The sequence below is a fragment of the Lampetra fluviatilis genome, chromosome 22 (assembly GCF_964198595.1).
Source record: "Lampetra fluviatilis chromosome 22, kcLamFluv1.1, whole genome shotgun sequence".
NCBI classification, from domain to species: domain Eukaryota; kingdom Metazoa; phylum Chordata; class Hyperoartia; order Petromyzontiformes; family Petromyzontidae; genus Lampetra; species Lampetra fluviatilis.
In genome coordinates, this window is record NC_136296.1 from 1,645,597 (window position 1) to 1,672,516 (window position 26,920).

At 51.8% G+C, this 26,920-nt stretch overlaps 1 protein-coding gene across 5 annotated transcripts in view; it reads right to left on the reverse strand.

Moving 5' to 3' along the window:
- The window catches only part of TRAPPC12 (trafficking protein particle complex subunit 12), a 57,214-nt gene that overhangs the window by 21,605 nt on the left and 8,689 nt on the right, over positions 1 to 26,920 (reverse strand). For 3 of the 5 annotated variants that reach the window (XM_078866241.1, XM_078866240.1, XM_078866237.1), the window contains exons 1-8: positions 24,321 to 24,866; positions 20,461 to 20,630; positions 14,216 to 14,953; positions 13,660 to 13,934; positions 12,362 to 12,478; positions 11,718 to 11,831; positions 4,103 to 4,241; positions 3,865 to 3,977 (exon numbers count right to left, since the gene is read on the reverse strand). In XM_078866241.1, the coding sequence (XP_078722367.1) occupies positions 3,865 to 3,977; positions 4,103 to 4,241; positions 11,718 to 11,831; positions 12,362 to 12,478; positions 13,660 to 13,934; positions 14,216 to 14,953; positions 20,461 to 20,599 (1,635 nt within the window). In that variant the 5' untranslated portion in view covers positions 20,600 to 20,630; positions 24,321 to 24,866. Of the gene's footprint in view, positions 1 to 3,864; positions 3,978 to 4,102; positions 4,242 to 11,717; positions 11,832 to 12,361; positions 12,479 to 13,659; positions 13,935 to 14,215; positions 14,954 to 20,460; positions 20,631 to 23,917; positions 24,264 to 24,320; positions 24,867 to 26,920 lie in introns of those variants that run through there. The other 2 variants (XM_078866238.1, XM_078866239.1) reach the window with 2 other exon arrangements.

Consider the following 26,920-nt stretch of genomic DNA (forward strand, 5'->3'; position numbering starts at 1 on the left):
CTTCTCGAGCACGATGGAGTCCAAGCCCACATCGTCCATTCGAGGATAGGCCGCTTGAGCCAACGCCATCAGTGCACTCTGATAGGCAAGGGGTGTCTCGTCCGCCTCCCTCCTCCGACTGGCGAAACGATGTCTTGTTTCGGATGGAGGTCCATACACTAAGGCCATCCGATTGAGGGCCTCCTGCAAGGTGGAGCGCTCCCTCCGTGGAATAAGGAGGAACGTGGCCAAGGCCACGTCGTCCAAGGCGGAAGGCAGGGCTCGGAGAGCGATGTCGGCAGACCACCCAGCCGTCTCGGCATTTGCCACGAAACGGCGTGAAAAAGCAGCCCAGTCCCCCCCCTTTGCCGCGAAAACCTGCAGCGAAGGCAAGCGCTGTTGCAGCGCCGAGATGTAGTCCCCCCTTGAAGACAGCAGCGTCCCAAGTGCAGTATTTGAAGCGTCTTCCGGCGGCAGAATATCCGACCGAATCGGCGGGCACCTACCCGAAAACTCTGCTTCTCCCGATGTAAGGTCGCCGATGCCGGATGTGACGCGGGCCACCTGTGCCCCCTGACCTCCTGGCCGGTTGACGTCATTTCCCCCGGAAGCGGTGACCCCCCCCCGGCGGAAGTGACGTCATCTCCGGCGGCCGCATTCCCGGCGGAAGTGACGTCTCCCCCTCCGTAGGTGACGTCAAAATTTTGCGTGGGAATGGCGCGTTTCTCGGCGGGAACCCCTCCCATCCTCCGGCCTGGTCCTCCAGCCGGTGCTCCCGCTCCCCCCAGCGTGAGCTCGTCGAGGATGGAGGCAGCGGCATGGAGGAGATCGGCCAGCCGGGCATGGGCCGACTGGATCGCCCATCCCGACTCCTGGAGGGCCCCGGAGAACCCGAGCACGCCCCCGCAGACCCGTCCCCCGGAAATGGCGCTCCCGACTCCGGCTCAGCGTCGCCCTCGACGTCCTTCTCCTGGCCCCTGGTGAGCGCTTTCTGTCTTGTTTCCATGTTGGCGAGGTTCTTTGGCCGCTTCTGACACCAGTTGTAGTATTCTTGAATGAGACAGAGACTTCGTAGAGGCCACATGCTTTTATTCCAATAAACACTAGTCCTCCGGACTCACTGGGGGAACAGCCCAACCACACAACCTAGGGAGGTACAGCCTCCGACTCTATTCTCATTACTCTCCTTCCCTAGCCTACAGCTACTCAATTACTCTCCTTCCCTAGCCTACAGCTAACTCAGCCCACTCAGTCCCAGCGGGGCGGCATCCTCGAGGCTTGCGGTCCAGGATCTCCGGCGGCACCTCCTTCAGCTTCTCATGAGATGGACCCCCCCCGCTCTCCGGGAGCTGTCCTATATATCCCCTCTCTGAGGGGCGGGGGTGTCTCGGGGCCCTGGCTCTCGCCAGCCCCCTCCCCTCAGAGCGGTTCCAACCGCCTCTCGTCCCTGCCGGTCCGGACCGGTCCAGACCGGTACGTACCTCTCCCCTAGCTTGTGTGACTTGTGTGACCTGTGTCAACCTTGGTGTCAACCTTGACCACCACACATGTACTTATAACTGGATGTGGAGATGAGCATAGGATACCAAAATCAGATTTGACAATTGATAAGATGCCCTCAGTAATTTTCCCAATTTATAAATTCACCGCATCAGCGCTCCACTCCACACTGCATACAAGTGTGTTAGACACACGACTTGCGTCAGAGCCAAAGATGGTATAGAATGGGCCAAGGTAGTCGATATCACACAGCTACCTCTGACTTCAAGTGACCTCTAGTCCATACAAAAGCAGGTAGTATTTTCCAACCCTGCTACATAAGAGTAATGTTAGAATACGAACAGTTACATATGAACAGTTACAATGATGCACAAATCAACAGGGCATTGAATGCCAAAACCAAATCAAATAATACGAGCATTGAAACTGCCAAAGTAATTAAAACGATAAAAATGCCGTACATTGCGGGAGTAGCTGATAAACTAGCCAGATGTGCTTTGGCACAGTACATAAAATACAAAAATTATTATATGGTACAAAATATGTATTACCGAAGCTATCAACACAAGATGTGTACAGGATTAACTGCACGTGGACGAATAATCAGCACGAGACTAAAAGAACATGAAAGAAATATTAAATACTCCCAAATACAACTGTCAGCAGTAGCAGAACACGCGTGCCAACAAGGACACTCAATTGATTTTGATAATGTTGAAGTTCTGTGCAAAACTAGCTACTACTGGCCAAGACAAATTAGATAATCTATCGAAATTGAAAGAAATAAAAATAATTTTCACCGGTCGGATAGCTGCGTGGAAGCGAATCATAAAATAATAGATTATTTAAATGCATGTCTATAAAGGGAACCATACTTCAATAGGATTACCGTTGACACGGCTATTTTAATACACACAATAGAAGGAAGAACAAGCTCAAAGCGCTCGCATAATGCACATGCAGAATGAACGTTGACTCATTAATGCCCCCCCCCCCCCCACTTTGCACAAGTGTTGTCACCACATCTAAGCCTCTATATACAATGGCCTCCTCTTAAAAATATTTTTTATTTTACGTTAAGGCCCACTGCGCTATTTAGCTCTTTTTCAGAAGCGACCTGGCCACAAATAATAGCTCTAAGAGTTGGCTTATTACGTGGAAATGTAAAGCAAACACTCAGAAACGCATGTTTATAAATAAAGAGGGAAAAGCCGGAGGACCCGGAGGAAAATCCACGCGACCACGGGGAGAACATGAAAACTCCAAATGTACAGCAGCAGGCGTCAGGGGTTGGGAACAAATCCACGACATCCTGCATACCAGGCGAGGGAGACAACATCTCCTAGCCACTGCTTGAGAATGTCACGGGATCTGGAGCGTTCCACTGTAAAGCAGACGGGCGCGTAGTTTTTTTATTGTCACGGGTCAATACACCCGGCAAGATTAACTGGAGCGGCCTGCGGGTATCGAACCGAGGAACCTCTGCAAAGAGCGGTGCGGAACGCGCGTTAGTTGTGGGGGGGGCCACGTCAGAGCCCCCCATGCGTGAAAGACATCGCAACGAAGCGCGGGGGGGGGGGGGTTCGTTGGAACGCGGCGAGGTGGCGTTGTATAACCCGAGTGTGGCACGGCGCTCTCCACTGCTGGATAGATGCCGGTGAAATAATCCTGTAGCGCCACTGTTGCGTATGGGGTACCACACTGCGATTATAATACAAACAATAGACAGGAAGGACAGGCTCAAAGGGCTCGCATAATGCACATGCATCATGTACGTTGACTCATTAATCCCCCCCCCCCCACTTTGCACAAAAGCGCAAAAGTGTGGTCACCACATCTACGCTTCAAAATAAGGAACGAAACAGTTAGATTTCTCCACAAATCTGGCTGTCGCCTGATGAAGCTAGTTGTAATTACTGGCAAAACGTCGTACTCAGATTGTTAATGTTGTGGCTTGGCTCTCCAACACACCGGTGTGCTGTACTAGTGACGAATTGGCACGTTCTATTTACGTGACAACCCTTAGTAGTTTGCTGTGTCGGGTGGTGGCGGGTTTTAACAACACATTTATATATCTACGCAATCTAACCCAAAAAACCTATATTATAGAGTAATGTTTGTTGGAAGACAGTAAAGCTTATTTTCTTAACCAAACTGAAAGTGATGTTTTGTTTGTGCAGTCTTCGGTGAACGGGCTGAAACCGTCAACCCACTAAATGTGTGACCCCGGTTTAATCAAAGGTAGTGGTTTAAACCTAGGTTCGAACCCAGGGCCTCAGCAGTGCCAGCTTAGAGCTCTAACCTGTGAGCCACCCAGCCACCCCTCAAGCCACAACAGAGATAATGTGTGACTTCATTTGTATTGAACCTTTGGTAATAACTTGCCTTTCCACAAATGACTCCGACCTGATGCAGACGATCCAGAGTTTCCTGAGGCCGACCGAGATACTGAGGCAGCTCGGCATGAAGGATCCTCAAGGAGAACGGTACCATGGACCCTGCGTGAGGAGGGAGGTTACAGCAACCCACCACTCCCTAGGGTCCCATACGATTCAATACGATCACACGTAGTAATAATAAGTAGCAAGTAATCGGCACTACCGACGTGCACAAGCACACGCACCTCTGCGTGCTGGGTACACGTGGGGGTAGTACTCGTAGTACAGGTCAGGGTGGTCCAAGTTGCCGAACGGCTCAAGCTCTGAGTCACAGCCGCCGAAGAGCCTCAGTTTCACCAGGAGGGCGAGACGCACGAACCAGAGCTGTCGACGCACAGACACACACACAGACACAGACACCAATTTGCCAATAAATGCAGATACTGATGTGGCAGCTCCGATTGCGAAGTGCAAGGGACAATGTATTTCTTAGTTTGTGATGAAGTTTTCCACATGTTAAAATTCTGATGCAAATTTGGCCAAATTCTCAGTTATTTCGTTATTATTATTCTTGTTTTCCCAGGAAAGCCTTAGAGTTCATGGATAGATACTGTGCCTTGTTTCTGATACATCACTTGTTACTCGCCTATGAAATAATATAGCAACAGATACAGCATTAAACACTGTAAAGAGGCTGCACTTTTGTGTTGGTGGTGACAACCGGGGTTTTGTTTCGAACACAAATTACAGATTTGCCAAGGCCCCCACAGCTTAATTATCCCCTAATTTTGAGGGGATTGTCGTTATATGCATAAATATTTAAACGTGGTGTCGAGTGATGCAGGTGGTAGTGCAGGTGGTGGTGCAGGTGGTGGTGCAGGTGATGAAGAGTGCAGCTTATAAGGGGGGCAGGTGATGGGCAGTGCAGGTGATGGACAGTGCAGGTGATGGGCGGTGCAAGTAATGAGTGGTGCAAGTCACGGGTGGTACAGGTGACGAGTGGAGAGGTGGTGCAGATAATGAGTGATGCAGGTGATGGGTGGTGCAGGTGAATGTTCGTGCAGATGAGGGGTGGTGCAGGTGAAGGGTGGTGCAGGTGAAGGGTGGTGCAGGTGAAGGGTGGTGCAGGTGAGGGGTGGTGCAGGTGATGGGTGGTGCAGGTGATGGGTGGTGCAGGTGAAGGGTGGTGCAGGTGAGGGGTGGTGCAGTTGAAGGGTGGTGCAGGTGAGGGGTGGTGCAGGTGAAGGGTGGTGCAGGTGATGGGTGGTGCAGGTGAGGGGTGGTGCAGGTGATGGGTGGTGCAGGTGAAGGGTGGTGCAGGTGAGGGGTGGTGCAGGTGAGGGGTGGTGCAGGTGAAGGGTGGTGCAGGTGAGGGGTGGTGCAGGTGAGGGGTGGTGCAGGTGAGGGGTGGTGCAGGTGAGGGGTGGTGCAGGTGAGGGGTGGTGCAGGTGAAGGGTGGTGCAGGTGAGGGGTGGTGCAGGTGAAGGGTGGTGCAGGTGAAGGGTGGTGCAGGTGAGGGGTGGTGCAGGTGATGGGTGGTGCAGGTGAAGGGTGGTGCAGGTGAGGGGTGTTGCAGGTGAGGGGTGGTGCAGGTGAGGGGTGGTGCAGGTGAAGGGTGGTGCAGGTGATGGGTGGTGCAGGTGAAGGTTCGTGCAGGTAATGAGTGGTGCAGGTGAGGGGTGGTGCAGGTGATGAGTGGTGCAGGTAATGAGTGGTGCAGGTAATGAGTGGTGCAGGTGAAGGTTCGTGCAGGCAATGAGTGGTGCAGGTGAAGGGTGGTGCAGGTGATGAGTGGTGCAGGTGTAATGTAGTAACTCCACGGGAGACGACTTCACGGGTAACACACTCTTTATTTTATCAAACTTGGTTACAGGTGACTAACACCTACTTTGTATCTCGGGTGACAAACACCCACTTAGCTACTTGGCGACTAACGCCCACTGAGCTACTCGGATGACCAACATCCACTTAGTACTCGGGTGACAAACACCCACTTAGCTACTTGGCGACTAACGCCCACTGAGTTACTCGGATGACCAACATCCACTTAGTACTCGGGTGACAAACACCCACTTAGCTACTTGGCGACTAACGCCCACTGAGCTACTCGGATGACCAACATCCTCTTAGCTACTTGGCGACTAACGCCACTGAGCTACTCGGATGACCAACATCCACTGAGTACTCGGGTGACAAACACCCACTTAGCTACTTGGCGACTAACGCCCACTGAGCTACTCGGATGACCAACATCCACTTAGCTACTCGGCGACTAACGCCACTGAGCTACTCGGATGACCAACATCCACTTAGCTACTCGGCGACTAACGCCACTGAGCTACTCGGCTTCACTAGGTCTTCAGCTCCGTCTTCGGGTCTTCAACTGGGTAACTCTCCCCGAGTGCTCTCGCGCGTCCCCCTTTATACCCCACCTGCGGACGTCGCTGCGAGCACCCACTTATTCGACCAATCGCCGGGTGCTGGCTACGATCCTCTTTTCCCACATCTCATCGTGCCTCACCACTCACTCCGCGCCGCCTCGTCATCTGTCACTCCCGGCGCGCGCGTCCACACCACGCCCACAACGCGTGCCCAACCCCGCACCCCGCGCCGCCCCGTGATCCATCACTGTCACAGTCGGCGCACGTCAATACCACCACTACATCACCCCCTACCACATAGCTCGCAGCCGCCCCGGCTGCTACAAAAATATACAAACCCTCCCTGTGTGCCCCGTAACACAACACAACAACAAGAACAACAACTAAGCTAACAACACAACACGACGCGAACACCACCATCCGCAACCCTCAACCAATGCCACCGCGACAATAGAACAATATATACAAACCGGCGAGTGACAATAGCAATGTGTATGCCAAAAAAATAAATAGACAAAATTTTTTTTTTTTTTTTCTTTCGACTCGTGCGGTGTCCCCTTTTCTTCCGAGCGTCCCTACAACGGGACATTACCCCGGCAGAGGGGAACACCGGGCGAGCTCGGTGTAGAGCAAAAAACGTCTTCATGAAAATTGTTGAGACCTAGCCCGAGTCCGCCTTGCCGGTCCGTCGTACGGCACCAGACGCGGTTGAACGTCCGGTGGTGCCGGCGGTTCAGAAAGACATCGGCCAGGCACCGAGGACCCGTGCGTGCCGCGGGGTTCAGGCTCCCGACGGTCAGCAGCCGTCAAGCCCGAGGCACCTGGGGGTGGGTCAGGTGGAAACACGTGAGGAGCAGCCTGCGACACCTCCCTCCCCGAGTCGACGGTCACATCACACGCCCGGTCGTTACGGCACAGAACGGGGTCACACGGTGCCGCATAGGGCTTCAGTCGGGAGGGGTGCACATACCAACGGCGTTTCCCCCATTTTATCTGTATACTCTGGGGTCGTGCAACCCGCACAATTTCCACCGGTCCCCTCCAAGGTCTCAACAACTTGGGGGACGTAGCCAACGGTGCATGTGGACAATGCAGCCAGGCCTTATCGCCTGGTTTCCAATCATGCGTATGCACCCTCCGCTCATGCAATCTCTCATTCGCAATTTGCCGCGACCGCGAATTCAACCTCGCCGCCTCCCGTGCTTCAGTCAATTTTGCGATATTAAATTTGATGTGGTCTGCCAATTTAGATTTTGCACGTGGCTGGGAAATCCCCAGTTGGACGTCCATGGCCGGATCGGCCTCCCGCCCATACATAAGAAAAAATGGGGAAAACCCCGTCGCCGCATGAGGGGCCATTCGATAGGCCGCGAGTACCCCCGGCACCTGTAAGTCCCAATCAACCTGATCGTCGCAGACCTGTTGGCACAACATAGACGTAATCGTCCTGTTCAGACGCTCAACCATCCCGTCAGTCTGCGGGTGGTAGGGGGAAGTACGCACTTTCATTGTACCCAACAGGTCGCACACCTCGCGCAACAAACCGCTCGAAAAATTATTTCCTTGATCCGTCAGCAAGCGTTCGGGGGCGCCCTTGTCCAAAACATAACCCTGGACGAAGGCGTCCGCCACCGCTGCAGCCGACTGGTTGGCGAGTGGCCATGCCATGGGCCATCGGGTGAAGTATTCTACGCCAACCAGCAGGAACCTATTTCCCCTCGGTGTAGCAGGAAAGGGCCCCAAGATGTCCAACGCAACCAATTCGTTTGTGCGCGAAACTTGAATGGATTTCAGCAGTGGATTAGCTGCCAATGGTGGCGGTTTTCTTTCGGCGCACCCTACGCATCCCTTAAGAATGTTCGCCACGTCGTTACCCATCCCCGGCCAATAATAGTCTCGCTGGATTAGGGCGAGCGTTTTTTGAAAACCCAGATGCATGAGCCGTTCATGAGCTGCCAGAACGACCTTACCCCGCATAGAAACAGGCACAACGAGCACGTGACCCCGGGACATGTTGTCCCACTTCATCAAAAGGCCCTGTCTGCACACCCAGGAACCGACCCGCGCATCCCCTACCTCGGGAGCGCCAACTTTTCGACGTAGCGTAAGTAGGGAGCTGTCGGACATTTGGAGACGGCCCCACTCAATGAGGGGCAATGACAACAGCGAATCCCTCCCCGTGGGAGCGTCGACTCCCAATTGCACTTTGGACAAGTTAGCAGAACCGGCACACAACGAGTCCAACCACTCTGTCCCCTCATCACTTGGAGGATGCGACTCGACAGTGAAATCCGCTTGAGACACGAGCCGTTCCTCAACCGGTAGCGGCGCGGCGTGAGCCAGCACCGTTCCCTGCACAATTTCGGCCGGCCGCGACCCCGTATTCAGGACCCTTACGAACGGCTCACTGTCCCCTCTCACCATGGTTTTAGCAACCGCTAAGTCGAGGCCCCTTCTGGCCCTGTTAGACGGCCCCAACGGCCCCCCCTGTGCCACCGCGCCCACCTCGAGTGGCTTCCTCAACCGACGGGGTACCAACATTTTTGATCCCGGGGGCACCCTTACAGTCTGAGTTGCCAGCGCCTGCACCGTCGCACAAACCGTGCGTATTTTGGTAGGGCTCGTCAAGAACGCAAGCCGCCGACCTGACGGAAGCTCAATGCAGGCCTGATCTATGAGAATTTTGATGGGCATTCTGGACAAAAAGTCCGTACCTAGCAAACAGGGAACGGCCAGCAATGATGATACAAAAATAGGGCCCGCCAATTTGATGTCACCAATGCAAATAGTCGCCCGAATCTGGCCGATGATCCCCAGGGATCCCCCATTCGCCGCATTAAATGGCACGTCTACTGGCAGAAGGGGTCTACTTTGAACGGGAAGAATGTTATAAATAAGGTCCGAGATGATGGTGGCCGACGCACCCGTGTCAACAAGCACCCGGACCTCAACCCCGTCAATGAACCCCGTTACCACGGACGACCCGGCCGACGCAGCCACGATCCTGTGGGCCAATTCGGACCACTCGACTGCTTGCGGGCCGCGTACGGACCCCCCTCGCCGAATTGAACCCCCGGCACCCAGCCGCGAACCCCCCACCGCGAAGCGGCGACCCGAATGTGCCGTGTTTGTGGACCGAACGTGTGAGGTGCCGCGACTTGCCGGGTTTTGTTGGGATGACTTGTGGCCCTGGTCGTCGTCCCGACGTGGTCCTGCGGCACGCGGACGCGGGGCCCGGCACCCGGCTGCGACGTGACCCCGAAGGCCGCAGTTGTAGCAGACGACGGACGTCGTAGGTTTCGGTTGCTCCAGCTTGCGGGGCGAACGTGTGGGCGAACGACCTCCCGTTCTCCACTCCCCCGGACACGATGCAGCGAAGCCCCGCTCCTGCACCGCAGCTGGCTGAGGTTCGGCGATCGTGGCTGCCAGTACCGCGTTCCCCGCCAAATTGCAGACGACCCCCGGCCTGCGTTTGAGGACCTCGTACGCGTGAATGCTCGTGGCGATCGCCAGGGAGCAGATATCCATCTCGTCCGCCACGTTGATGGGGACCCCCAACTCGTGGGCCAACACCAGCAGCTGCTCCGTCACCATGGCGTCCTTCCCCTCCTTATCCATGCGGGGAAAAGCTGCGTCCGCCAAGGCGAGTAGTGCCGTGCGGTAGGCTAGCGTCGTTTCTCCAGCCACCTTCCGCCGATCGTAGAACTGGTGGCGACACGTGGAGGGCGGCCCGAACACCTTCGCCATCAGGTGTAGTGCGGCCTGGAGCGTAGAGCGGGACGACCTTGCAGCAGATGTGAAGGCTGCAAGCGCGTCGTCGTCAAGCATCGCTGGCAACGCACGCAGGGCAGTGGTGTCGGACCACCCCGACATCTCCTGATGAGCGAGGAACCTTCGTTGGAAGGCTCCCCAGTCGCCCCCATCCGCCTTGAACGCCGACAGCGCGGGCAATCTTTGCTGGAGGACCCGATCGTCGTCGACGTCGGAGAGATTTTCCCGCGCTCCGCTGTAGTTGTCTAAAATGTCGGCTCGGTTGTCAGGCGCAAAATGGAGGGCTCCGGCGCGCGCTGATGACGTGGGCTGCGCTGCGCGGAGGTGTCCGGCCACGTGGCGTCCGTGTTTCCCGCCAATCAATGGCGGCCCCTCAAAAACGGCGGGAACTTCCCGACTTTTGGCGCGAAGCGCCTCTTGGCGGGATCCCGCCAGCCTCGCTCCTTCCTCCAACCCCGCAGCCATTTTCTCGCCCGCTGGAACGGAGATCTCGGCCAAGATTGCAGCGGCGGCGAGCAGCAACTCCGCCAACCGGGAGTGTGCGTCTTGGAGGCTGGTGTCGGAGGCAAGCAGAGCGTCGGCCATCACCCCGAGGTGCTGCATCGGCGGCCACTCCTCGTCCTCTCCTCCCGAGGTCGGTGTCCCCGGTACGCCGTCGTCATCCCGACCTCGCTCGTGGGTACGGGTAGTCTTCCTTGTGTCCATACTTCTTGAAGACAGGTTTACTTCTGACGCCAGTTGTAATGTAGTAACTCCACGGGAGACGACTTCACGGGTAACACACTCTTTATTTTATCAAACTTGGTTACAGGTGACTAACACCTACTTTGTATCTCGGGTGACAAACACCCACTTAGCTACTTGGCGACTAACGCCCACTGAGCTACTCGGATGACCAACATCCACTTAGTACTCGGGTGACAAACACCCACTTAGCTACTTGGCGACTAACGCCCACTGAGTTACTCGGATGACCAACATCCACTTAGTACTCGGGTGACAAACACCCACTTAGCTACTTGGCGACTAACGCCCACTGAGCTACTCGGATGACCAACATCCTCTTAGCTACTTGGCGACTAACGCCACTGAGCTACTCGGATGACCAACATCCACTGAGTACTCGGGTGACAAACACCCACTTAGCTACTTGGCGACTAACGCCCACTGAGCTACTCGGATGACCAACATCCACTTAGCTACTCGGCGACTAACGCCACTGAGCTACTCGGATGACCAACATCCACTTAGCTACTCGGCGACTAACGCCACTGAGCTACTCGGCTTCACTAGGTCTTCAGCTCCGTCTTCGGGTCTTCAACTGGGTAACTCTCCCCGAGTGCTCTCGCGCGTCCCCCTTTATACCCCACCTGCGGACGTCGCTGCGAGCACCCACTTATTCGACCAATCGCCGGGTGCTGGCTACGATCCTCTTTTCCCACATCTCATCGTGCCTCACCACTCACTCCGCGCCGCCTCGTCATCTGTCACTCCCGGCGCGCGCGTCCACACCACGCCCACAACGCGTGCCCAACCCCGCACCCCGCGCCGCCCCGTGATCCATCACTGTCACAGTCGGCGCACGTCAATACCACCACTACACAGGTAATGAGTGGTGCAGGTGAAGGGTGGTGCAGGTGAAGGGTGGTGCAGGTGATGAGTGGTGCAGGTGATGAGTGGTGCAGGTGAAGGGTGGTGCAGGTCCCACCTGGATGGAGTCGGTGGTGTGGCTGCTCGGCTGGCCACACTTGCCGTGGCCCTGCCCATGGGCAGTGAGCAGCCTGCCCGTGAGCTCCACCGCCGCACGCCAGTTCCACGAATTCTGAGAATCATTGACGTGTATTTCTCATCAAGCCCAATCCTTATATTCCCTAAAGCGTCTTCACAACAGCAAAAATTAGGTTTCACATCGCTTGGAAGTTTATCGCCAATGCTAACAGTATCGTGCGTTAAGCTAAGGTGCATTGACACTCAGGCGTATGTCCAGAAACCAGGATGGTAATGAAGCAAATGCAACAGAAAACGAAAAGGGAATCAAGAATCATGGAGAGAAGCATGCTAGAATTGCACTCAAAGAAAGGAAGACAAAGATATACATCAGAGAAACAATGCAAATTAGAGAAGTCATATTGACTTAATAACCCTAAGTGGGCATGGGTAGGACACACTGCAGGGGATTGATCATGGCTATTGATGATGGGATAAATTAACAATCAAAACAAGATCATTGCACGTATGGAATGACAAGTAACAACTGCACAAGAGAGACAAACCATTGATAATAAAATGGCTAAGAATTTAAGTCATACATAACGTATTTCTTACATGAGCCTAATATGGCTTCTTACTTACAATCAGCTGCTTAAGTCCAGCCAAAGACGGCTCCACAGACTCCACCGTGAGCACTTTCCTCTTGGCTGCCTCCTGCTCCCCCACGCACTTGTGGAGCAGCTCTTTCACAGGGTCCTCCTGCAATGGCCACGCACGTGGGAGCAGGACCATACAGTCATTCAAGATCATGGAACCTCCTAAGGAAAATAAAGCTGTCTCTGGTGTGGACTAATCAGTTTCAAAGACAATGCATACATTATCAGAGTTATATTTCGATTCATCAGAGTTATGTTTTTTGTTTGCATTCTGACCACAAGTATTGTGGTTAATGCAGACATGAGTCCTTGTAAAAGGTTTCGTGTTTTAACATCTCAACACCTCTTTTGTTGCCAGAAAAAAGGGGAAAACCTATTTTCAGTCATTTAAGATGTTTATGATAATTTCACACATGATATGAGCGTTATTAAAATAGCGCGAGGCTATCACGAAGGTGGCATGTTTCACAGACGATTTTAGTTTGCCAATAGGGGGCAGTGTCACGATGTGGTTTTCCCAATTAAGTCATTTGCGAGTGTTTTTTGGAATGGCAAATTTGGAGTGTGATGCAAGCACACACCGCCCACTCTTTGAAAGAATAGCATCACACCACTGTTAACATCCACTAGGGATAACACAGCATGCACGCAGGGTTAATAACCCGCAGTATTAACCAGGGCAGCTGCCCTACTCAAATAGAAAACATCGGTAACAAGCGGTAGACTGGGCCACTGCTCAGCTACGTCACTATCAAAAAACTGACTTAAGGTACGGGAAGACGGAGTCATTGAAAAATATACTTTTTTGCACCTTTTTCAATGATTTGCAATGGTTTTATAGTTGGTCCCAAATATAAGTTATTTACTTTGCATTTTTCCAATTTTTATCACAAGTATACAATCAGTGTTAGAGAATGGCCCATGGAAGTGGATATCACAGAGCTACCTGAGATCCCATCCAGTGACCTGTTTAATGGGTGGCATTCTTCCACCCACCCTGCTACAAAAAATAATGTTCATAGCATGAATCAAAGCAATGTTTATAATTCTCAGAATTGGAATTTTGCCAAAACCCAGAACCAAGTTTAACGTCAATTTTTTTGTGTGCACAGTCATTGGCAACTGAGCTATGGCCATCAACCCACTTGAGGTCCTGGTTTAATCACCGGCAGTTGAATTCGGGATTGGAACCCAGGATCTCAGCAGAGCCAGCTCAACACTCTGACCTCTGAGCCACCCCACACCTTGACAGAGTGGGCTTGCCCAGCGTGTTATCACTCTGACCTGTGGCGCGTCTGCTTTGAGTCCCGGCATGGTGAGGCGCTCTCGTTCAACAAACATGTTCCCGTACTGTTGAGTGGCCACTGCAATCAGTGTGCGGCGCGTCTCCTCCGAGGGAAGCCATGCGTCGTGCCTCCGGTCCGACTCGCTCACGCTCAGGGCCGACACAAACGCATCCTCTCCTGCAGCGAACACCGAGAACGGCTGCGGAGACTCCAAGCCACCTGCTGCTTGTGAAGGGGGTGCTTCGGTTGATGTGTGACTTGAAACTTCGCTTTCTTGAGAAATGCACATGAAACAGCCACATATAAATGTGCAAGTTAGAAAAACTCAACACATTCGTAAAAAACTGTGGCCTTACAAGGAAAAAAAATCAGATAGGTGACATTTGGGAGCAATGGTCCATCATCATAGCATAGGGACATTAAACACACAGTGTGTGTGGGTGTCACGTGACATGCACGGCATGATGGAGTGATTGAACTTACATTTGCCATCTAGAAATAGCCGTTTGCAAGTTTCATTGACAAAAAAACTCTGCCATCACAAATGCACGTACCAGCAAACAGCTTCTGGCTCTCAGACGGAGACAAAGAGAGGGACGCCAAGCCTGAAGGTGGTGCCTGAGAATCAACGTTCGGGTTGTTCGCAGAGATGGCCGACGCAGACGTAAAGGAATCGAAAAACTCTGCCCCGGTAGTAGAGGGTTCCTCTGCAAAGAATTTGCTGAGACTCGGACTCGGATGAATGACATCTGCACCAGCTTTAGGATTGCTCGGCTCGACACAGGCCGTGAAGCTGGCTGACTTCACCATCTGGCTCTGGAAGCCGTCCTCCTTCACGGCTTGCTGCTCTCGTGTGTGCACCTTGGTTGCCGGCGCCTTGCTGAATATGGTGCACACAGGCAGCGAGTCCTCCTCCTCCTCGGGGCTCAACTGGTCCAGCGCTGCCACTGCAGTGGCGCTTTGCGACGATTGCGCATCGTCCGCTTCTCCGATTTCGACGTCGTTGTTCGTGCCCTCGATAGAGTCGCTCACGGTGCGTGGTGGCGACGTCCCTGTTGCTGCGTGCATCTCGGAGGCGACGCGTGCCAGCTCGACCACCGTGTCTCCTTTGGCGTCCGGTTGGAAGCCCACTCGAAGCTCCGTCTCTGCGCCGCTTTCTCGTTTCTCACTGGTCTGCACAGTGGCACTCTCGGTTGTGCCGTCATCCTCGCTGTTACTGGGGGAGTCGGAGATGAGAACACTCTCCATCATCGTGTCACCGAGGAGAGCGCTCATATCAGCCACATCCTCATCTGCACACAAAAAGAACACGAGCATTAGCAGAATTAGACAATTTCATCAAGTCGGATTTAAATTGCCAATATATTTGTCTGAGCGTTTAAAAGTGTGTACTTACAGTGTGTCGTCGTGTGATGTTTCTTTGTTACAGGTGCTCTATGAAGTTGCACACATTTTTATTTGCCATAAATTAAGCTGATATTTAGTTTTTTTGGTCTTTCCCCCCAATATTTTCTCAATTTTACTAGCTAAGTCATGACATGTGATGAATAAACCATTTGGATCTCTTGCAGAGCTATGCAAACCCTTCATATTGTAGTAGGTTCAAATTAGGTGCACACACACGCAACTTGGAGGCAACACTATTTATTAAACGGTAAATAATATAACACTCTACATGAGGTGGTGACCACCTTCCTCAACTCACTAACACTCTGGAACACGACACAGACTGGACCAGGCAGGCAACGGCCTGCCTGGCCCAGGACGACGACTCGGGACTTGACGACCGAAGATGTCTTCACCTTGGAGTACAGTACAACAGCCGCCTCGCTCTGCGTTCACACCACGCTTATATTTGGTTTGGCGTGGCTGGCTCCGCCCCGGCGTGGCTGGCTCTCTTCAGGCCACGCCTCCCTTCCCAGGACACGCCTCACTTCCCCCACCTCTGGGAGGGTCCGGATCCCTCCACCACGTGACCCCCCAGGCACCCCCTTGGGGCCCCCAGCCTTCGTACGGGCCGACACAGTAGTGACCTTTCTCTGTCACTACATCACCCCCCCCTGTATAAACACACAGCCGTCCCCGGCTGTAACACAACTGTGAAACATCGAAAAGGTGTGCCTCCGAACCAACAACATCAATAAATGACCGGCGACCGATAAGAAATACAATCACGTAATATATACAGAATCGACGAGGGTAAAAGGGAACCGCATAGAAAACGGGGAATTAACAACAATTATACATGAAAACTGGCTAACCCACTTACGCTCCAGCACAGCCCCCCCCCCCCCCCCCCCCGTTAGAATCACGCATGCAATGACAGTCACCCGTTAGCACCCCCCCCGCCTTTCCGACGTGGCGTCACAACTAGTAGCACGCGTCGGCCATATCGGGGGGGGGGGGAATTTCCATGTTACCACCCCACCGCCTTTCCGACGCGGCGTCACAACCAGTAGCACGCGTCGGCCATATCGGGGGGGGGGGGAATTTCCATGTTACCACCCCACCGCCTTTCCGACGCGGCGTCACAACCAGTAGCACACGTCGGCCATATCGGTGGGATTTTAACCCAGTCTCTCTCCAAGACTCGCATCGCAGCATATAGCTGTACCGACCGAGCTGAGACCCAGTCTCTCTCCAAGACTCGCATCGCAGCATATAGCTGTACCGACTGAGCTGAGATGACCCAGTCTCTCTCCAAGACTCGCATCGCAGCATATAGCTGTACCGACCGAGCTGAGACGACCCAGTCTCTCTCCAAGACTCGCATCGCAGCATATAGCTGTACCGACCGAGCTGAGACGAGCCAGTCTCTCTCCAAGACTCGCATCGCAGCATATAACTGTACCGACCGAGCTGAGACGACCCATCGTTCACTCATTGCACAACATGCACCCTAACAACTGAGGGATACAGTCCCAACGTAACAGGACAACTCCACCTGAACCTTACGAATCCCCAGCCCACTGTTTCAACGCACCTCCGAGTGTCTCACTCTCCGGGCCGTCAGGTCAAGCCATCAGACACAGCATGATGGGACCACACTCTCTGAGCCATGTGAGCGCACAGCCCACTTGGCTAGACAAGCCACGGAGTGTCTCGATCTCCGGGCTGTCAGGTCAAGCTGTCAGACAGCATGACGGGACCACACTCTCTGAGCCATGTGAGCGCACAGCCCACTAGGCTAGACAAGCCACGGAGTGTCTCGATCTCCGGGCTGTCAGGTCAAGCCGTCAGACACAGCATGACGGGACCACACTCCCCGAGCCATGTGAGCGCACAGCCCACTAGGCTAGACAAGCCACGGAGTGTCTCGATCTCCGGGCTGTCAGGTCAAGCCATCAGCCATTGCATGACGGGACCACACTCTGAGCCCTGTGAGCGCACAGCCGACTAGGCTAGACATACCACGGAGTGTTTCAATCTCCAGGCTGTCAGGTCAAGCCGTCAGCCATTGCATGACGGGACCACACTCTCCGAGCCATGTGAGCGCACAGCCCACTAGGCTAGACATGCCACGGAGTGTTTCAATCTCCGGGCTGTCAGGTCAAGCCGTCAGCCATTGCATGACGGGACCACAACGTTCATGTTAGACACGCAACACTCACTGGGCCATCCTGGTCAGGACCTGCGCCCCAAGATAGGTGACAACCGGCAGCACAATTCCAAATCCCTGGCAGCATGTCACCATCGCAATTTAACACCATCACAACACATACAATTTGAATTATGATCCCCCACAGAACTGATCCAATGCCGAACAGGTACGCACAATTTGTGACGATCCCGAATATTCAATGGTCACAACAATACACCTCACATCCCGTATCCGTACACATCATCTCCGAGACTCGCGTTGCAGCATGCAGCTGTACCAACCGAGTGGAGAGAGCAACGCAATTTGATGGCAATTAACGGAAACGCACCCCCGATCCATATAGAACACAAGGAGCATTCCCGCACAAAAGACATCATCTGTGCAACAACGGACAGGAACCAACCAGCGAGTTTGAAACAAACCGAACCTGTCATTTCTAAATCCCCTTCAACATTAACCATGGGACTCAGGGCATTCGAATTTTGAGAGCAAAAAAACTATACACAAACCCCAAGAATCGCCGAATTGATTAATAGAGTATATGCAGTATACGAAGTTCGTACAGTAAATCGTTTGGCGCAATGCTCCATCCAGTCCCCACATGGCAACACACACAATCAATACTCCAGACAATCCGTACATAGTAAACAATCACAAGCAAGTACCCAACATTCCATACACTGTTAACAATTCCAAGCAAAGCTCCATACGGTCTGTACCTTGGCAACAATGACGATCAAAGTTTCTTACAGTTACACGTGGCAATCACGAGCGAAACTCCATACAGTATACACAATAACAACGGCGATTTCGCAACAAAACGATGTAACAACACGAGTCATTAACACGGCAACATACAGGATATCAACGGAGCTCGGGACACCAACACGAATTAATCATTAACTACACCCAGAAGATACCGATCTCGACGCCGTATTTAACAACAACACTTGTTACAAGCAGAAACCCGCATGGTCGCCGCGTCACTTTATCACGCACACAACCGGACGAACACGCTCCGCAAACCAGCGAGTTAAAAAAAAAAACACCCGCGATCGCAACCCGGCACACGCAAGATGGGTGAAGTTATTATTATTTTTCTTGAGGCCGGGTGCTTGTCATGTCACGACTCGCCTGGCAAACTGTGAATAGTGGAGGGTGGCAAGGTGGAGCACTGGGACACCCCGAAGAATCTTGCATGGTGAACACAGCCTGCTCTTGCGAACCCATCCACCTCTCGCGCTCGAGCAGAAGGCTGGAACTCCCCCTCTGCAGGCGTTGATGTCGGCGGGAGCGGCATTTCGGCAGCAAGAGCGGCGTTTTGGCGGGAACCGCGCCCCGACCAGCCCTCGAGTTGGCGAGAACCGCGCCCCGACCAGCCCTCGAGTTGGCGGGAACCGCGCCCCGACCAGCCCTCGAGTTGGCGGGAACCGCGCCCCGACCAGCCCTCGAGTTGGCGGGAGCAGCGTTTTGGCGGGAACCGCGCCCCGACCAGCCGCCGAAATGGCAGGAGCGGCGCTTTGGCGGGAACCGCGCCCCGACCAGCCGCCGAAATGGCGGGAACCCCGTGGCCCGCATGGCCGGGCCTCCCCTGCCAGCCCCCGCAGCGACGATGGTGTCCTCTCCCCGCGGCTCCGTCGCTCCATTCCCGATGGCGGCGAAGCAGCAGTGTGGTGCCAGTCCCGCCGCTCCGCGTGCAGCGCCATCTCTCTCTCTCTCTGTCACCGGGGCTGCCATCCCCGGGGCTGTCCGAAGGATGGTCGTCACACCGTCCCCGTTGTACGAAGGCGTCCAGGTGAGTTGTATATTTGTTTTTCGTGTGCCCATTTTACTTCCCTAGGATAACACCTAGCAATATTTATTTTTCCAACTTCTGACGCCAAATGTAGTAGGTTCAAATTAGGTGCACACACACGCAACTTGGAGGCAACACTATTTATTAAACGGTAAATAATATAACACTCTACATGAGGTGGTGACCACCTTCCTCAACTCACTAACACTCTGGAACACGACACAGACTGGACCAGGCAGGCAACGGCCTGCCTGGCCCAGGACGACGACTCGGGACTTGACGACCGAAGATGTCTTCACCTTGGAGTACAGTACAACAGCCGCCTCGCTCTGCGTTCACACCACGCTTATATTTGGTTTGGCGTGGCTGGCTCCGCCCCGGCGTGGCTGGCTCTCTTCAGGCCACGCCTCCCTTCCCAGGACACGCCTCACTTCCCCCACCTCTGGGAGGGTCCGAATCCCTCCACCACGTGACCCCCCAGGCACCCCCTTGGGGCCCCCAGCCTTCGTACGGGCCGACACAGTAGTGACCTTTCTCTGTCACTACAATATTACAGAACAGCCACAACACAATGGGATATTGCGTAACTAAGTTTGAGACCGCTTCAATAGATTTCTAATACACACAATAGGGGACAAAATTTCCCTCCGGCCTTACCCCAGAAATAAATGTTCATCCCATTCCAGTCAGAGCTGGAATATAGACAAATTAAATAAAAATTTAAGTTTTTATTTCTGCAGTGATTCGTGACGAGGCTGAAATCATTGCACCTGAAAACAAGGGTCATCACAGGCGGCTGCCTGGGTTCTAACCCAATATATCAGAAGTGTCAACTCGGCACTCTGATCTCTGAGCAACCCGGTCGCCTTCCTGAATAATAAAATGCAAAGCTTTGTCAGCAAGGTGTGCGATTTACAAGCTACCACCTCCTCTAAACTCTTTGGTTCTTTCGGGAAAGTCACGTAGGTCGAAAATAAAATAAATCTCGACGTTTCGATCGCAACACAAGTGGTCGTCATCAGGCGGAAAATACGGTAACTTAGCAGTGGAACTGCTGAACTAGCGAGAGAGCAGCTACAACAAGGCTATATATGCGGCGATGGGCAAGCAAGCGGGGTCTGAGCTGGAAAGGAATTCCATCGACACATATATAACCTTGTTGTAGCTGCTCTCTCGCTGGTTCAGCAGTTCCACTGCTGGATTCTATTTTTTCCACCTGAGGACGACCGCTTGTGTTGCAATCGAAACGCCGTGATTTATTTTATTTTATACCTACGTGACTTTACCGACAAAACCAAAGAGTATGGGTTCCTTCAGTCACAAAAGCTTCTAATCAACACCTCCTCTAACATTCACCTGCATCGGCCATAGGTTCAGGGTCTTTTGCTTAAAATGCTACATACCATCATTCTCCTCTGGCCCCAGATCAATGGTGTCTGTTGCTGGAGGAAGATTTTCCCCATCCTGCTCAGACTCCTCTTTTCCTGTATCCTGATTTGAAGCCATCAACGCATCTTCCCTTTTCTGCTCAAGGTCGTCCATTGTGTGCTTCTACCTAGATTGTGAAGGTGACCTGTTTGAAGACAGAACCACAAAGCATCGTTATAAACCGTGGCACACGCTCACTGACGAAACTGGAATAAGCACGTGTGAGCCCGGATCGTGCTCGGATGAGTGTCCACCATTCACAAAGCATGTCAGAGGGCTGCAGGTAGGCCTCGGCAAGGTAAGGTAATTTACCCTTTTTACCGGGTAAAAAGGTAAAGGTGTCGACATGCCAAGGGGTAAGGTAAAGGGTAGGGTAAAGGTAGCTCGGAAGAATTACCCAGTAGGGTAAAGGTAGCGCGAAGCATTACCCGGTAAATACGGTGCCTTGTTTACCGATAAAAACTCCATGGCGCAGTCCGTGGCCTCCATTTAATAAGTAATATTAAAAAAATACTTTTTTTAAAACACGCTTTTATAAAATGTACTAGTTATGGCAGAACTTCACGACTCCAGGAAGTGGCCCCGAAGCTTGCCACAACGTAAGGGACCGTGGCCAATTACAGTCAAGACAGTTGAGCATCGACAATTAGACCCAAACCGAAACATAACATATAAAAAATTATATTTTAAAATATATATTTTTTTATGATAGAATATAGTATTGTCATCAGTATGCCATAAGAATACCAAGTGTGCAGTCGATACATTAGGAAGTGGGTTAAAATTGAGTTACAAGATTTGAGGATACAACAGCGACGACAGCGACGACAACAAGCGTGTAAAATTGGAATCATCGAGAGTATTCTATATGAATAAAGCGCTCTACCTATAGCATTTACCGTTATAAACCTTTTTCATGTGTAGTAGTTTCCCAGTAATTACCCTGTAATCGGGTAATTGTATGGGGTAAGGGTAAAAGGTAGGGTAAAAGGTAGGCTCGTTGCTTTTTACCTTTTACCTTACCTGCAAAAGGGTAAAAGGTAAGGGTAGAGTGATTGTATTGTGGTAAGGTAAAAGGTAGGGTAAAGGTAGACTCGTTGTTTTTACCTTTTAACTTTTACCTTACCTTGCCGAGGTCTAGCTGCCGGGTCAGGTGGTGGCAGAGGCGTAGGGTACATGCGTCCCCGGGCGCCAAGGTAAAGGGGCGCCAAAATGAGGCTTACAACGTTACATTATGACTTATTGCGGCGGGCGCGCCAGCCTGAAACTACTGCACAAATCTACACCTCAACCTAAAAGTTTATATATCCCGCCACACACAGCCTACATGTCATGTAATTACATTTTGGTACGAGCGCCTATTAAGAACTTACATGGAAGAACGTCCCAAACGACAGGCGCAGTCTTTCAGCCTTAGTCACTGGCCTGTTTTTTGGTGGCGGAAACTACGACGGCCTGAAACACGCTGGAGTGCACGATCAGAAGCTGTTAAAGCTATCTATGAAGGACTGGATGAACTAGTAGGGCTGCTAGACAAATTATCGGAGGACGTAACTATGACGCCTGAAACCAGAAGTGATGCAGAACAGTTACAGGCATGCGTATTAAATTTTTACTTCATAGTTTTATTACATTTCTGGAATGTCATTCTTGGAAAAATTGATCATGTTCAGAAGCGCTTACAGGATCCTACTATGAATTTCAAGGAAGCAGCAACTGATCTTGAATCTTTGGAGTATGAATTTGTCAAGCTTCGTGATGATTTGAGCCAAGTTGCTGTAGAAAACGCCAAAACAAGATGCACAGCCTGGGGGATCGATGTGGACAGAAGACGTAGGCGACGTCGGAAGATGCCAGGAGAACTGGCAAGAGATGCAGGACTTTCAGCAGAAGAAGAAATTGTGCGCGTTATGAAGAACGTATTTTATCGACTTCAACAGGAGATGTCAACACGTTTTTTACGACTAAAAGACCTGAACACAATTGGGATTTCTGCTGGACGTCAAAACTCTTCTATCCGACACAGATGTCGATGCAATTCGTCAAAATTGCACAGATTTTGGAAATTTCTATGACACCGACATCAATGGCCACTTATTTTTCACAGAAATTGGAGATTGCAAAATGCTGCTCAGTAACCGGATTGAAGTTCTACCAGAAACTCCTTTGGATCTTCTTGGTTTTATTGTGTTTTATGGAGACGACATATTTCCGAATTTGCAAATTTCACTGCAAATTTTATTAACAATAGCAGTTTCAATTGCAAGCTGTGAGCGCGGTCGTTCAGCAAATTGAAACTTATTTTGTCGTATTTGCGTGCTTCAATGAGACAAGATCGTCTCAGCGATCTTGCTCTTCTTAGCGTTGAAAGAGAAACATTGGAAAAAACTGATTTTGATTACGTGATTGACCAGTTTGCGACAGTGAAATCAAGAAAAATTAATCTTTTGTAGACTATGTCAACCAGTCTACGAGTGACTGAGTGAGCCATGTAATATACTTTCTATAAATTTGCTTCTTTAAATACAATGTTTCATTAAAATTTGAATTGTTATTCCTTATTCGATGTAATAGGAAAATGTGATTAAACGGGGAGGGGCGCCAATTTTATAGTTCGTTCCCAGGCACAAAATATCCTAGCTACGCCTCTGGGTGGTGGTTACTTGAGAGGCAGCAGAGGGCAGTGCAGAACTATCCAATATTCCCCCCTTCAAATGTCAAGCAGGGCTAGAACTTCAAGCCTCGAGGACTGTGGTTCAATTGCATCTAAAATGAGCATGGCGCGGGCCCCGATAAAGTGGTGTTATTTTTGGATATTATTTCTATTTATGTACACCATTTGTAGACCATTTGGTAAACCGCTGTGGTGGTTTACGCTCCTTCAACTTAGGAATTGCAACACAACACGAACTCACTCTCCTTAAGTAATCCTATGGCTGAGCAGACCTGGCAATTGACTGTACAGCTGCTTAACATATTGCCATGTGTAAGAATATAATTATTTATTTTAATAATACGCTTGTTTACCCAGGAAGCCTCATTCAGTCTCGTGACTTTTTTTGAAGAGGGTCTTGTAAAGTTTTCGCAGTCTGGGGGCGATGCTTGCGACGAACATTCCAACGGATTACTTTGCAGTGTCATTACATTTTGGCAAAATTTGGGCCATTATGTCGGCACACAATGGCCTCCTCTTAAAACAATTTTTTTTATTTTACGTTAAAGCCCACTGAGCCATATAGAAGCGAACTGGCCACAAATAATAGCTCAAATAAGTGGCTTATTACGTGGAAATGGCAAGCACTCAGAAACGCATGTTTATAAATGTTTGGAGGGAAAACCCGGAGGACCCGGAGAAAAATCCACGCGACCACGAGGATAGAGACACGAAAACTCCAAATACATAGCAGCAGGCGTCAGGGGTCGGGAACGAACCCACGGCATCATCCTGCATAGCAGGCGAGGGAGACGACATCTCCGAGCCACCGCTTGTCACGGGATCTCGAGCGTTCCACTGTAAAGCAGACGGGCGCGTCGTAGTTTTTTAATTGTCACGGGTCAATAAACCCGGCAGGATTAACCGGAGCGGCCTGTGGGTGTCGAACCGAGGAACCTCTGCAAAGAGCGGCGCGGAACGCGCGTTGGTTGTGGGGGGGCCCCACGTCAGAGCCCCCCATGCGTGAAAGACATCGCAACGAAGCGCGGGGGGGGGGGGTCGTTGTATAACGCGGCGAGTGCGGCACGGCGCTCTCCACTGCTGGATAGATGCCGGCGCAGTAACCCCGTGGCGCCACCGCTGCTCGCGGCGCACAGGCGATGGACGGCTTCGTGGCAGTACCGTCGAGCGTGCGACGGCGAAGTCGCCAATGTTGCAATGAAGAGGCGAAGGATCGTTAACAGTGGCGATGTTGTGAATTGTGGTAAACAATGATGTTGTGAACGGTGGTAAACAGTGGTGATGTTGGCGATGTTGTGTGAGGCGGCGATGTAAACTGGCGATGTTGTGAGGCGGCGATGTTGTGAACAATGGTGATGTTGGTGATGTGAACTGGTGATGTTGGTGATGTGAACGGTGGTGATGTTGTGAACGGTGGTAAACAATGGTGATGTTGTGAACTGTGGTGATGTGTGATGTTGGTGATGTGAACTGTGATGTTGATGTTGTGTGATGTTGATGTTGTGTGATGTTGGTGATGTTGTGAGAGGCAGTGATGTTGTGAACAGGAGGTGATGTTGTGTGATGTTGGTGATGTGAACTGTGGTGATGTTGTGAGAGGCGGTGATGTTGTGAACAGGAGGTGATGTTGGCGATGTTGTGTGGAGGCGGCACCGCGCTCCTGGCGCAGCTTCCGCGTGTCACGGTCACGTGGCCTGCAGCAGCAGCAGGAGGTGGTGCCAGCTCAGAGGTTTTTTTTATCTTTCCGGAATCCGATGAGCTGTGAAGCTTTTTGCCCAGATGTCAAGTTGCTATTGGGGCGGATCAGCGAATTACATCGAACAGACGTTACAAAAAAACGACATGAAGGAAAGATGGAGACACGAGGTGGTCTGGGGTCCATACGGTCACATTTTGTGTCTATTTGTGTGTCTGTGTGTGTCTATTTGTGTGTCTATTTGTGTGTGTCTATTTGTGTTTCTATTTGTGTGTGTATTTGTGTGTGTCTATTTGTGTGTGTGTCTATTTGTGTGTATTTGTGTCTATTTGTGTGTGTGTGTCTATTTGTGTGTGTCTATTTGTGTTTCTATTTGTGTGTATTTGTGTGTGTCTATTTGTGTGTATTTGTGTCTATTTGTGTGTGTGTCTATTTGTGTGTGTCTATTTGTGTTTCTATTTGTGTGTGTATTTGTGTGTGTGTCTATTTGTGTCTATTTGTGTGTCTATTGGTGTCTATTTGTGTGTCTTTGTGTGTGTATTTGTGTGTGTATTTGTGTGTGTATTTGTACCTATTTGTGTGTGTGTCTATTTGTGTGTGTCTATTTGCGTGTATTTATGTCTATTTGTGTGTCTTTGTGTGTGTGTCTATTTGTGTGTCTATTTGTGTGTGTGTCTATTTGTTTGTGTTTCTCCCTCGTGGTGGGACTTTGAGATGTATAAGGGCACAGGGTGACCAATAAGGTCTGATTCGGTCTGTAATAACACTTTGTAACACGTTTTTGTTGTTCCTGGGCAGTAAGTATTATTTTCCAATTGCTTATGCCTCACAAGTACAAAAGTGGCTATTATTATTCCCGACAAACTTTGCTTTTGTGACCAGGACAGTGATATTTTGAAACGTACCTATTTTCAATGAGAAAATGTGGTGTGCATTTGTGTTGTGGGGGTCGCTAGCCCCCGAGATCCCTCCCTCGGTACCCCTAACGGCCGGGTTAACCTCATTACTCGCCCCCTCGCTGCTAGGCGAACCGCTGCTGCGTTCTTCACCCATGGGGTGAGAGCCGTCGCTCCAGGATTCTCCTCCCCCGCGGGTCCGCGTAGTAGGCATGTTTAATTACGTACGCGCACACCCACACACAGCTCCGCGCGGCACTCACTCAACCCTGACCACTCACGCTAGGATCGCGCACCTGTATTATACACGTCGTGAACGTGCGCGCACACACGCCTACAGCTCCACACGCGATACCCACTCTTGCGCCGCTCTGCGCCGCGCTCGCCGCTCACGTTATGATCGCGCACCTGGAGTACGCTGATTACGCACGCCGCGAGCTTACGCATACACAGTACCACACGCGTTCACACTTATAACACGAGATCACACGAGGCCACGATCAGCTATTAATGATTTATTATCCGCTACCTGGAACTAGATGTTAAATCAGTGAGTCGACGAGGCTGGCCTACGCTGATACCTCTATACCTATTCCCGATTTATCTGCTATGATTCTAATTCACCTTCTTACTCACTGTTAAGTGTCCACGGCGGTCCGCTGATCCTTGTGCTAACAGCGTACCTCGGTGCGTCGCACGGACGTCCGGGTCGCTGGCTGGAGCTGTGTCTCGTCGCCTTGCGCTGGAGTAAGAGAGCTATTTCCCCTTTTTGCCCCACTATTTATCCTCCCTACATCAAAGGGAGGCTGCGCTGAACAATGGGCTCGTGCACCTCGAGCCCGCGCACGGCGGTTCCGGCGCTTTTGATATGCTAATCAGTGAGCGGCGTTGGCGGCGTACATCCTAATTACTCCCTTACCCTTCCTAACAATGGGGCCTGTGCGCTCAAGCATAATGTTCCCAACCCTCCATGACTATGCGCAAGAGTCCATGCGGTCCCGCTATTCATGCTGTCCCCTCCCTCCTCCGCCTGTCTCGTCGACCCGTGGGGGTGTGTGTGGGGGGAAAATGCGCCTCCACCGCGGTGGCCGAATGCCCCATGCCGCGACCCCACCATATTAAGGCTGGTCGCAGCGCCGCGGCGCCACGTAGCACGGGGGAGGTCGTCC